General features: G+C 40.9%; 1 protein-coding gene across 2 annotated transcripts in view; it reads right to left on the reverse strand.

Annotated features, from left to right (window-relative positions):
* Positions 1-13,948, reverse strand: part of ELOVL7 (ELOVL fatty acid elongase 7) — a 92,152-nt gene that overhangs the window by 21,339 nt on the left and 56,865 nt on the right. For both annotated transcript variants that reach the window (XM_021077108.1, XM_021077109.1), the window contains exon 3: positions 327-517. In XM_021077108.1, coding sequence (XP_020932767.1) covers positions 327-517 — 191 coding nt within the window. The remainder of the gene's footprint in view (positions 1-326; positions 518-13,948) is intronic.

Below are 13,948 nucleotides of genomic sequence, written 5' to 3' on the forward strand. Positions count from 1 at the left end.
CTCATTTCTCCAACTATGAGATTCCTTAAAACTTAACATTTACAGATTCATTCAACCATCTTTTATGGCTACCTGCATGCAAGTCACTGGATTAAATGTTAATTTCTCTCACTACCTGTGAGGTGGACTATACGAGATCCTCTAAGGAGTTCAATACCTGGTCTACATATAATTATTTTTTAGCAAATACCTGCTCTGGTGAGCTAAGTTTCTGAAATTCCTTAAATCTCAGAGAATTATCCTACAGTCATAACAGGAAACATCATGACAGATAAACGTAAAGACTCAGACAAGGTTCTCCCATTAGGAATACTTTAGACACTTGCCTCATAACATATATACATAGAAAAGAGTACTATGAAAAAATTGTATGTTATCATCGCTTTCTTGAGTTCAAAGGGCTTTCGATTCTCCATGAACTTTGGTCCCAGAGAAGTGACAAAATAGACATAGAGTCCCAGGATGATGGTTTGTGGCAGAGGCGAGGACATGAGCAGCCAGTCTTCAACTCTTGGATCTAAAAGGAAAATAAGATGTAAGTGCACATCCATTCAGCCAGGAGATAACTGACAGCGCCAGCATTTAAGGAGGCACCTTGATCCTAACACTGACAGTGGACTATTTGGTCAGTGATCACTACTATCTTCACGACAAGTGAAGGGAAATCACCAGAAATAGTGATGGAGCAAGAAACAGTGAGGCCTCAAAGGACAAAGGGAGCTAGTGATCACCAGGACCCAGGAGAGTCATAGGGAGAAGCCCTTCAGGTGAGGAGCTGGAATCAATAGCCCAGCCCCACCCTCCTCCCTCTCTCCAATCTCCAACCAACCAGAAACCAGAAGGCGCGGGAGCAAGCCATGGTTATAGTTCATACTGGTCATTCTCCAGGGTCCAGCATAGGGTACAGAGTGGATCTGGAGAACAGAGACACCCAGGAAAGTTTCACCATCTCTCTATAACCACCAATAACCTATTAGAGTTTCTCCATCCAAACATTCTTTTATATATAAAAATATGTTTGGGTTTGCTGTTTCTTCTTCCCCCAAGAAAACTGAGACATTTCCATATACATTGTATCATAGAATTGAAAAGGAGTTTAGCATCATTTAAGATCTAAAGTGTGGGTTTTAAGTGTCCAAAGTGTGGGCTAACCAACTTGATATTTTAGCAAAAAAAAAATAAAATAAAAAAATAAAATGTAGTAGTCCCACAATTATGTAAAAAACAAATTTATGGAGTTCCTGTCATGGCTCAGTGGTTAATGAATCTGACTAGGAACCATGAGGTTGCAGGTTTGATTCCTGGCCTTGCTCAGTGGGTTAAGGATCCGACTTTGCCGTGAGCTGTGGTGTAGGTCGCAGACACGGCTCGGATCCCATGTTGCTGTGGCTCTGGTGTAGGCTGGCAGCTACAGCTCTGATTAGACCCCTAGCCTGGGAACCTCCATATGCCACAGAAGCGAGCAGCCCCAGAAGAGGCAAAAAGACAAAAAAAAAAAAAAAAAAAACAAGATCCTGCGTTGCCGTGAGCTGTGGTGTAGGTTGCAGACGCAGCTTGGATCCTGCGTTGCTGTGGCTCTGGCGTAGGCCAGTGGCTACAGCTCCGATTCGACCCCTAGCCTGGGAACCTCCATATGCCGCGGGAGCGGCCCAAAAAAATAGCAAAAAGACAAAAAAAAAAAAAAAAAAAAAAAGTTGCAACTCAAGATGAGATGTGATTACTTCTATATTCTTAGGTAGTTCAAAAGTAATTTTACTAAATTGCCTCATGAAGTCAGAATATTATAAAGGAAAATAAGTATGGACAAGTTTTCAGGTGTATCTGACTCAAAATTGAGCTTTGACTAATCTTAGGTTGCTAAATACCATAACCTTTCTTAACTGGAAAAGAAAGATGGGGGAATACAACTCTTGCCCATTTGAACTACTAATGGTACAGCCAATTACCAAAACGTGTTGAATATCCCTTCAAGTGTGACTTCCTACCCAATGCAAAAACTTCTTTAATAGACACCATGATGGATGACTCACTTGGCTTCAATTTTATTGCTTGGAAAGCTCAAATTTGATACTCAGATGTACTAGGGCATGGCTGTAGCTATTAAAGATGATTTAAGGAGTTCCCATCGTGGCTCAGCGGTTAGCAAACTTGACTAGCATCCATGAGAACACAGGTTCGATCCCTGGCTTTGCTCAGTGGGTTAAGGACCAAGCGGTGCAGGTGAGCTGTGGTGTAGGTTGCAAATGTGGCTCAGATCCCGCGTTGCTGTGGCTATGGTGTAGGCCAGCAGCTATAGTTCCAATTCCACTGTAGCCTGGGAATCTCCATATGCTGCAGGTGTGGCCCTACAAAAAAAAAAAAAATATATATATATATATATATAATATTAAAAATATTATATATACATAGGAATTTTACATATGATAAAGAAAGCCTGATAAATAAGCAGGAAGGGAGAGATGGTTTGATAAATGAGTTTGTGCCTTACCTTGTATCCTATCCAAGCAAGTCCCAAACTATACAATACAAGAAAGATACTCAAAGTCTTTCCACAAAAAGTAGAGAAAGGCTGCTAGAAATGCTAAGTTAAACAAACAAGGTGCTTTTCTGCAGGGTTTCTTAGTGACTCGTGTTTGTTGTGAATTGTCAAGATGAGAATGGTGAGGCAGCATTTCACAAACTTACTTGACCATGGAGCCCTGTCTTTTTGTAGAATACCCTTTAACACCTTGTGGACCTAACATTCTGTGGAACACCATTTAGGAAAGACAGCCCTTAAAATATAAACATATAAATGAAACCATAAAAAATTAGGTAGTAAAAAAAATGATACAAACTTCTTTACAAAACAGAAATAGATCACAGAGGTAGAACACAGACATGGTTACCAAAGAGGACAGCAGGGCAGGGGGCAGAGTCGGGGGGAATTAGGAGTTTGGGATTAACAGATACACACTACTATATATAAAATAGGTAAAGAATAAGAACATACTGTAGCATATAGGGAACTATACTCAATACCTTGTAATAACCTATAATGGAAAAGAATCTGGAAAAGAATATATATATATAACTCAATCATTTTGCTGTATAGTAGAAGCTAAAACAACATTGTATATTAACTATACTTCAATTTAAAAAAGAAAATATTTAACAAAAAAATTAGCAATAGAAAATCAATAGTATCAGATTATTTTGACACATAGTAAGGAGAAGGAAAATTTTATAAATGGTCAAGTATGGGGAATGAGAGACATGTGGAAGTTAAGAAAAACATTGAGATTTTTTATTTAGATAACTGGCTTAGGAAAATTCTGTAGAGTAAGGAGAGTAAATGGCTAAAGTCAGAATCCGAGGACTTAACATTCAAAGGAGGAGCAATAGAAAATAAAACTACAGAAGACTGAGAAGGAACAGCCAAAGAGGTGGAAGGAAAACCACAAAAGTAAGATATCCTGAAGGGAGGGGAAAAGTGAATTCCTGGAAGGAATCAAAGTAACGAATGTAGCAGAAAAGGAAAGTAAAATGTGGGCTGAAAAGTGCCCCTGGAATTGATGCTCTTAGCAAGAACAATTTCAGTAAAGTATCATGTGCAAAATAGACATCCAACAAAAGATTGCTGAAAGACATTCATAAGAGCACAAAGTTCTCAAAATAAATTTTAAAAGTTTTAATTAATTAATTATTTATTTTTTAGAGATGCACCTGCGGCATATGGAAGTTCCCAGGCTTGGGGTGGAATCAGAGCTGTAGCTGCCTGCCTATACCTAAGCCACAGCAACGCCAGATCCAAGCCCACACGGCAGCTCATGGCAGTGCCTGATCAGATCCTTAACCCACTGAGTGGGGACCAGGGATTGAACTCTCATCCTCATGGATACTAGTTGGGTTCATTACCACTGAGCCACAACGGAAACTACAAAAAATTTTTTCATGTTAAGATTATCAATTTTTCCTAAAATTTCATTTTTACTAAAGTATAGTTGATTTTACAGTGTTGTGCCAATTTCTGCTATACATCATAGTGACCCAGCCACATATACATATATAAATATTCTTTTTCTAAAACTATCTTCCATCATGTTCTATCCCAAGAGATCATATAGTTCCCTGCGCTGTACGTAGGACCTCACTGCTTATCCATTCTAAATGTAACAGCATCTACCAACCCCAATTGACTGTCACAGTTTTAAATTAGGAAAAGCTTCGAAATCAGCTATCCAGAGGTACACATCACTGAAATCTTTTATTGCTTCTATTAGTTCCCTTCCTTTCTTTTGCAAGTTTCCCAGAACATCTGGGTGCCATGCGCAATTAAAAGGGTCATGAGGAACTCCAGCCACAGGCCAAAAACTCACAAGGGAAGTCTCAGTAAAGAAAATTGTGGAGTTCCCGTAGTGGCGCAGTGGTTAACGAATCTGACTAGAAACCATGAGGTTGTGGGTTTGATCCCTGCCCTTGCTCAGTGGGTTAAGGATCTGGCATTGCTGTGAGCTGTGGTGTAGCTGTGGAGCAGCTCGGATCCCGCGTTGCTGTGGCTCTGGTGTAGGCTGGCAGCTACAGCTCCAATTAGACCCCTAGCCTGGGAACCTCCATATGCCATGGGAAGTGGCCCTAGAAAAGGCAAAAAGACAAAAAAAATAAAAAGAAAAGAAAATTGTCATAGAACTAAGGACCAAAGGTCAGAATTATAACTGATTTAACATTTTTTAACACAATTTTTAAAGGTCGCACTCCATTTACATTTGTTACAAAATACTAGCCACATTATCCTGCTGTACAATACATCCTGGTAGCCTACCTTACACCCAGTAGTTAGTACCTCCCACACCCCCACCTCTATATTGCCTCTCCCCCTTCTCACTGGTAACCACCAGTCTGTTCTCTTTATCTATGGGTCTGCTTCTTTTCTGATAAATTCACTAGTTTGTTGAATTTTTTTAGATTCCACATATAAATGGTATCATACGGTATTTGTCTTTCTCTGACATATTTCATTCAGCACAATGTCCTTCAAGGTGATCCATGTTGCTGCAAATGACAAAATTTTGTTCTTTTTTATGGCTGAGTGGTATTCATTTGCATTTGTGTGTGTGTGTGTATATGTGTGTGTGTGTGTGTGTGTATAAATGTCTTTTTGGTTTTGTTTTTCTTTTATCGGCTACACCTTCGGGACACGGAAGTTCTTGGGCCAGGGGTTGACTCAGAGCTACAGTTGCAGACCTACACCACAGCCACAGCAACATCAGATCACTGGATCCTTACCCACTGAGTGAGGCCAGGGATCAAATCTGCATTCTCAAGGAGACTATGTTGGGTTCTTTACCCTCTGAGCCACAATGGGAACTCCTAAAACACCTTATCTTATGGTTGCCTCCATAGCTTGGTAACTGTAAATGATACTGCTACGAACATTGGGGCACATGAATCTTTTTGAATTAGTGTTTTTTTGGATATATACCAGAGTGGAATTGCTGGGTCATACAATAGTTCTATTTTTAGTTTTCTGAGATATCTCCATACTATTTTCCACAATGGCTACACCAATTTACATCCCCATTAACAGTATCTTCACCAACATTTGCTACTTGAATTCTTTTTGACGATAGCCATCTGACAAGTATGAGGTGATATACCACTGCAGTTTTAGAATTTTAATGGATTTTTTCCATCAGTGGATAATACAAGCCTTAAATGTATGAACATCATAAACAATATTAATATGTCTAGTTTTTATCTCCAATGAAATAAAAACTTAAAACCAGTACCAAAAGAAGGCTTCAGGAAGAATGTGAATACATTTGGATGATGACAATATGGATGATTTTCTTTCTTTTTTTAAATAAGATGTTTTAAATATTTCTGATATTAACAGATATCACAGTGATGACTTAGAACTAATTTTTTTTTTTTTTTTTTTTTGTCTTTTGTCTTTTTGTTGTTGTTGTTGTTGTTGCTATTTCTTGGGCCGCTCCCGCGGCACATGGAGGTTCCCAGGCTAGGGGATGAATCGGAGCTGTAGCCACCAGCCTACGCCAGAGCCACAGCAACTCGGGATCCGAGCCTCGTCTGCAACCTACACCACAGCTCACGGCAACGCCGGATCGTTAACCCACTGAGCAAGGGCAGGGACCGAACCCGCAACCTCATGGTTCCTAGTCGGATTCGTTAACCACTGCGCCACGACGGGAACTCCTAGAACTAATTTTTTTTATTTTAGTTTTTGTCAGTAAAGGCATTCTTGAATTAGAGTTATTTTATTTTACTGTTTCATTGGCTCAGCTCGGGGGTGGGGGGGGTAAGCAGGCATCAAATGACATCACTTTTCTGTTCTTCCACTGGTAGCAGTAAGGAAAACAAAAAGCCAGGAGAAGCATGCTGGGCTGGCTCAGGAAGCAGAAGAAAATAATTTTTAAATAAATCATTTTTTCCTATAATTTAACATTTTAAGCACACAGCTTTAAAAAAAAAAAAAAATCCCAAGTGTGACTTTCAAGTTCTACAGAATTTTTTTAAAAAAATCTTATCTTTTTGGAAAAGTTAATTTAATTTCATATTATTTTCAAAGCAAATAAGAGGACAAAACACCAAGCTTTTAAACCCTATTTCAACAAAGCTCTGAAGTCTGCCAGCCTGGGCTCTGATTCTGGCCCTCCTCCTGAATCATTATGTGATCTAAGGCCACTGACAGAACTTCTCTGTGTTTGATTTTCTCATCTGTGAGTCAGGCCTAAAATAGCAAGTATCTCAGAATTTAATGAGTTATCACAGGTAAAGAGACTGGCACAACATAAGTGGTTAGTAAGTATTGCTACTGTTATTTCAGCAGATCTCAATTCTATCAGCATAGCAGGTATTACCCCTGGAATATTTAAGAATCAAATGGGGAAAAAAACAACAAAAACAAAAACAAAAACCCTCTGATCCAAATGAGTCAAAGTCAGAACCCTAGGGTATGGGCCTCGGGCATCCATATTTTGAAAAAAAGGGGCAGAGGTGACCATGATGGACAATCAGCATTATGGACCAGGGGTTCAATGCTTCCTTCACCTACTCTGAGGGCCTATGTCCCTGGCTAGGTGCTCTTCGGTTATATTTTAAGTGGTTTTCCTGCCTCCTGATCCAATCTGCTATGCCTTGTCTTCTGCCAAGTTCACTTTCTAGAAGTAAAGCTTTGCTCAGTTTACTCCCCTGCTTAAATTAGTTCTCCCTATGAGCAAATAAAATCCAGTTTCTGGAGTAGCCACTGTGGCACGGTAGGGTTAAAAATCCAGCATTGCACCACAGCTGTGGCTTGGATTCGATCCCTAGCCTGGGAACTTCCGTATGCCATGGGTGTGGCCACAAAAAAAAAAGTCTTTAATATGTTCATGACTCTGAAGACTGCTCTTTTTTCCTGCCTTCTCTCTTGGCAACAATGATACCTTTCTGAATAGGGAGCCCACTTTCCTTTGATGGACAAAGTTCCCCATGAGACAGTCAGGTATAGTTGGTGAAGAAGCTGGAAGGGAAAACAAATGTGTAGCTCTGGTGCTTTCTGAGGTACTAAAGGGTCAAGAGTTATGGTGATCTTACTCAGACAGCATCTTCTTGCAAATAGATTACAACTAAGTCACCATTACTATCAAAATAAAGGAAAACGGGAGATCCCGTCGTGGCGCAGTGATTAACAAATCCAACTAGGAACCATGAGGTTGCGGGTTCAATCCCTGGCCTTGCTCAGTGGGTCTAGGATCTGGCATTGCCATGAACTGTGGTGTAGGTCGCTGACACGGCTCGGATCCTGAGTTGCTGTGGCTGTGGCGTAGGCCGGAGGCTACAGCTCTGATTAAACTGCTAGCCTGGGAATCTCCATATGCCGCGGGAGCGGCCCTAGAAAAGAAAGAAAGAGAGAGAGAGAAACAGAGAAAGAGAGAGAGAAAGAGAGAAAGAAAGAGAGAGAGAAAGAGAGAAAGAAGGAAGGAAAGAAAGAGAAAGAAAGTTAAACTGCTTTTGTGACATTAAAAATGGCATAGCATTATTTTGAGTTTTCACATTTCTCTATCAGAGAGAGAGAGAGAGAGAAAGAAAGAAAGGGGGAAAGAGAGAAAGAAAGAAAGAAAGAAAGAGAAAGAGAGAAAGAGAGAGAGAAAAGAAAGTTAAATAAAGGAAAACTGCTTTTTTGACATTAAAAATGGCATAGCATTATTTCGAGTTTTGACATTTCTTATCCAAGAATCACAATAAATCCTCTTATAGCTTAAGTATTAAATAAACCATTTTTAAAATTCTGTAGCTGTGGAATTTTTCCACATGAAATAATTAGGCATGACCCCCACTTCTCTAGCAATCAGAAAACCAATGAATATCAGTAAATTTCCCAAAGGCTACTGAGGATTAGAGCAAAAGCCAAGAATACACTCGAAATTCTTGGCACTTGGTCATGAACCCAGACCTTTGCAAGACAAGCAAAGTAGAACTGGACTAAGATGCCCAGAAGTGATTCCTAATGGCTCTCAGAGATCAATACCACACTAAGCAGAAGCAAAAACCTCTCCTCTTATACTTGATAGTGTTCTCAAAAGTTATACATCTCAACACAAACGTTTTAACCCTTCTAGATCCTGACAAGGAAAAAAAAATGTGAGGAAACTTTTTCAAAAAGCATCATGTGGGAGTTCCCTTTATGGCTCAGCAGTTAACGAACCCCACTAGAATCCATGAGGATGCAGGTTCGATCCCTTGCCTCGCTCAGTGGGTTAAGGACCCAGCATTGCCTTGAGCTGTGGTGTAGGTCACAGATGCGGCTTGGATCCAGCATTGCTGTGGCTGTGATATAGGCCGGCAGCTGTAGCTCCGATTTGACCCCTATCCTGGGAACCTCCATATGCCATGGGAAGCGGCCCAAGAAATAGCAAAAAGACAAAAAAAAAGAAAACAAAACAAACAAAAAAAGTGTTATGCTATATTAAAAGTATTTGAAGATGGAAATGCTCTACCAATCATCACCCACCACCACCATTCATATTGGGATACTTTCCAAATAAATGGGCATTCATGCATGGTATCTGGTAGCTGGCAGATACCATTCTCATCTCTGTTTTGTTAACAAAGAAACTGAAACTGAAACTCACAGATGATAAATAATTTGTTTCAGATAACCGAGTTTAATCATAGTAGTGTCAGAACTTAAATCTAGGTCTTCTCATCACACATCCCCATACTCTCCCAGCAGTCTGAAGACTTTAAATTAGCATAGTAGCTTCAGATAGGTACATGGCCTGCCTCTCCCTTTCATCCCCTCTGCACTGTTTGTTAACACTGCTTCCAGAGCTCTCCTTGTCTCTCCCTTACTACCACCACCCCTTTGTTGTACCTTTTTCTGACCTAATATTATTCAGCTTTTTAATGTAACTATTCCCAATAAAAATAAAGAACTGATCCATAAATAAAAACAGAAGTGGAATTCAGAAGTAGTTCATCTTTTTTTTTTTTTTTTTTTTTTTTTTTTTTTTTTTTTTTTTTGGCCTTCTCTAGGACCGCTTGCACAGCATATGGAGGTTCCCAGGCTAGGAGTCTAATTGGAGCTGTAGCTGCTGGCCTATGCCAGAGCCACAGCAACACAGGATCTGAGCTGTGTCTGCGACCTACACCACAGCTCACGGCAATGCCAGATCCTTAACCCACCGAGCAAGGCCAGGGATCAAACCTGCAACCTCATGGTTCCTAGTCGGATTTGTTAACCACTGAGCCACAATGGGAACTCTTGGGCGGCAATGCCAGATCCTTAACCCACCGAGCAAGGCCAGGGATCAAACCTGCAACCTCATGGTTCCTAGTCGGATTTGTTAACCACTGAGCCACAATGGGAACTCTTGGGCGTAGTTCATCTTAAAACATTTTATAAGGCTAGCACTATATAGATACTCATCATCATCTAAATCTATTTGGCTCTTGAGTTAGGATATTGATTTTTGTTGTTGTTCTTGTTCTTTTTAAGGCTGGACTCATAGCATATGGAGGGTCCCAGGTTAGGGGCTGAATGAGGAGCTGTAGCCGCCGGCCTACATCACTGCAACAGCAACACCAGTTCCAGGACGTGCCTGTGACCTACACCACAGCTCATGGCAATGCCGGATCCTTTAACCCACTGAGCAAAGTCAGGGATCGAACCTACGTCCTCATGTATGCTTGTCAGATTCGTTTCCATTGAGCCACGATGGGGACTCAAGGATATTGATTAACTGCATCTTTTGGGTTGCTGCATTTTGGATGGTGCATAGCAAGAGCTGGATAGCAAGGGATCTGCTCTTAAAAACAGGTCTATTTCAAAAAATTGACCCATATCTACTTGGTGCCCAAGTTTAAATCATGAGAGTTCAGGTGACAAGATATACTTCTACTTTGAAAAGGATTTAAAATATTAGTATTTTTAGGGAGTTCCTGTCATGGCTCAGTAGTTAACAAATCTGACTAGGAACCATGAGGTTACGGGTTCAATCTCTGCCCTCCCTCAGTGGGTTAAGGATACAGCATTGGTGTGAGCTGTGGTGTAGGCCGGTGGCTACAGCTCTGATTAGACCCCTCGCCTGGAAACCTCGATATGCCACGGGAGGGGCCCTAGAAAAGGTAAAAAAGACCAAAAAATCAATTAATTAATTAATTAAATATTAGTATTTCTAGAAATAAATAAAATAAAACCATTAGGGAGTTCCCGTTGTGGCACAGCAGAAATGAATCTGACTAGGAACCATGAGGTTTAGAGTTCGATCCTTGGCCTTGCTCAGTGGGTTAGGGATCCGGCATTGCCATGAGCTGTGGTGTAGGTCAAAGGTGTGGCTTGGATCCTGCGTTGCTGTGGCTCTGGTGTAGACCTATGGCTATAGCTCCAATTTGACCCCTAGCCTGGGAAACTCTATACGGTGTGGGTGTGGCCCTAAAAAGCAAAATAAATAAATAAATAAAATAAAAACCATTCGAATTTAAAAAAGTATTTTAAGTAAGTACTGAATTTATGAAAACAAACAATTGCACAACTTCAGAGAAAGATAATCTCTAAAGAAACCTGTATGTTCTCTGAACCATTACATAAGTTGAAAAACTAAGAAAAAAAATAAGAAAATTTAAAAAAGGTCATTCTTGGAGTTCCCATCATGGTGCAGTGGAAACAAATCTCACTAGTATCCATGAGGATGCAGATTCAATCGCTGCCCTTGCTCAGTGGGTTAAGGATCCGGCATTGCCATGAGCTGTGGTTTAGGTCACAGACACAGCTCAGATCCCACGTTGCTGTGGCTGTGGTGTAGGCCAGTGTCTACAGCTCTGATTCGATTCCTAGCCTGGAAACTTCTATATGCTGGGGGCGGGGGGGGGCATAACCCCCCTCCTCCAAATAAAAAGGTCATTCACCATTCTCTTCACTATCCAGTCACCAGAGTGAAGCTTTTCTATTTACGGATCTTTTTTAAGTTCTTGGCATCTTCAGGTACAAAACTGTTGTGACTTCTTTTAGTGAAATAAGATTGGTCTTTAGCAGTCTACTGAGGAATATGGCAACTATGAAACAGTGTATCTTTGCTGAAATCAGTGCAAACTGAAATATAATTTCAACTGATGTAGGTACCAAGAAGTGGCACTTTTTCCTCCTGAATTTGCTGAATGTGTGATTTCTAATTGACAGGTAAGAACTAATCTAAAGTGGTGATGCTGGTGAATATGTGGAAAGTAAGTCAAGTGCTGAACATCAGATTTCTAATCCTTATCAGAAAACACAGGTTCTAAACTTTTCTGCTAACTACTGACCAAGACGTTGGGAAGGTCACACCTCTGGGCCTCAGTTTCTCCAACTCTAATCTGAGGAAGTAGCTTGGAGGATAGCTGAGTTCATTTCAGCTCTAAAGTGCTCCACAAATTAATACATAAATAAAATGCTCTGATTCTGTATCTATTTTTTTTTTAAATTACCTTTGTTATATTTTTAAAACATTTTGTTGGAGTTCCCATCGTGGCGCAGTGGTTAATGAATCCGTCTAGGAACCATGAGGTTGCGGGTTCGATCCCCGGCCTTGCTCAGTGGGTTAATGATCTGGCATTGCCATGAGCTGTGATGTAGGTCGCAGACGTGGCTAGGATCTGGTGCTGCTGTGGCTCTAGTATAGGCCGATGGCTACAGCTCTGATTAGACCCCTAGCCTGGGAACCTCCACAGGAGCAGCCCTAGAAAAGGCAAAAAAAACCCACATTTTGTCATAGTTGTAAAAGCAACATATATTTGTGTGGTTTAGAAATATAATGTAGATTGGGGGTTCCTGTTGTGGCATAGTGAAAACGAATCCAACTAAGAACAATGAGGTTGCAAATTTAATCCCTGGCCTCGCTCTTTCAGTGGGTTAAGGATCCCGTGTTGCCATGAGCTGTGGTGTAGGTCCCAGTTGTGGTTCAGATCTGGCATTGCTGTGGCATAGGCAGCTGTAGTTCCAATTAGACCCCTAGCCTGGGAACCTCCATATGCTGTGAGTGAGGTCCTAAAAGCAAAAAAAACACACACACACACACAGACTGGAGTTCCCTTTGTGGCTCAGTGTTTAACAAACCAGACTAGGATCCATGAGGTTGCGGGTTCGATCCCTGGCCTCACAGATGTGGCTCAGATCTGGCATTGCTGTGGCTGCGGTAGAGGCCGGCAGTTGTAGCTCTGATTCAACCCCTAGCTTGGGAACTTCCATATGCTGCAAGTGCTGCCCTGAAAAGCAAAAAACAAAAACAAAATCAAAAACAAAAAAACCCTAGACAGAAACAGATAAGAAAATAGAAATGACCCATAACCCTACAACATAGAGATAACTTCTAATACTCACAGAAAAAACACATGTGGTGTTCATAACCTGCTTTCACTTAGTGTATTTTAAATTTCTTGCTATGGCATAAAATGTTCTTCTGTAACATTCATTTTTATTTTTTTAGCGGGCAAGGGGAGAAGGTAGGCATTTCAAAATTACTCAGAGGTTAAGCTAGGAAATGCTCCCCACCCTTTCCGATACAGCCCAGGGGTTAGGAGGTGTAGCTCTTCCCACTCGAGTCATCCCAGACAGAGTCACTTGTGTGTTTTTTGTTTTTGTCTTTTTAGGGCCATACCTGCCACATATGGAGGTTCCCAGGCTAGGGGTCTAATCAGAGCTGCAGCTGCTGGCCTATGCCACAGCCACAGCAAGGTGGGATGTGAGCTGCATCTGCAATCTACACTACAGCTCATGGCAAACCCGGATCCTTAACCCACCGAGCAACCAGGGATTGAACCTGCGTCCTCATGGATACTAGTCAGATTCATTTCTGCTGAGTCATGACAAGAACTCCCAGAGTCACTGTTGGCAATAGCTGTTATTTCCCTTAGGAGCATTAGGACAGAATCAAGCCTAAGGGCACTGTGCCAATACAACCACTTCTAATGGCTACTGAATGGGAATGTACCATCATTTATTAACTAAGTCCCTTCTCTGGATATTAAAGCTATTTTCACTATTATAAACATTGTAATGAAGCCAACAACCCAACTGAAAAATGGGCAAAAGACCTGAATAGACTGTTCTCCAAGGAAGATATACAGATGGCCAACAAGCACATGAAAATATGCTCAACATCTCTGATTATTAGATAAATGCAAATGAAAACTACCATGAGGTACCACCTCACACCAGTCAGAATGGCCATCATTAATAAGTCCACAAATAACAAATGCTGGAGAGGGTATGGAGAAAAGGGAACCCTCCTACACTGATGGTGGAAATGTAAGCTGGTACAACCACTGTGGAGAAGAGTATGGAGATACCTTAGAAATCTATACATAGAACTACCATATGACCCAGGAATTCCACTCTTGGGCATACATCTGGACAAAACTTTCCTTAAAAAAGACACACGCACCTGCATGATCACTGTAGCACTATTCGCAATAGCCAAGACATGTAAACAAC

Source organism: Sus scrofa, chromosome 16 (genome assembly GCF_000003025.6).
Source record: "Sus scrofa isolate TJ Tabasco breed Duroc chromosome 16, Sscrofa11.1, whole genome shotgun sequence".
Classification (NCBI taxonomy): domain Eukaryota; kingdom Metazoa; phylum Chordata; class Mammalia; order Artiodactyla; family Suidae; genus Sus; species Sus scrofa.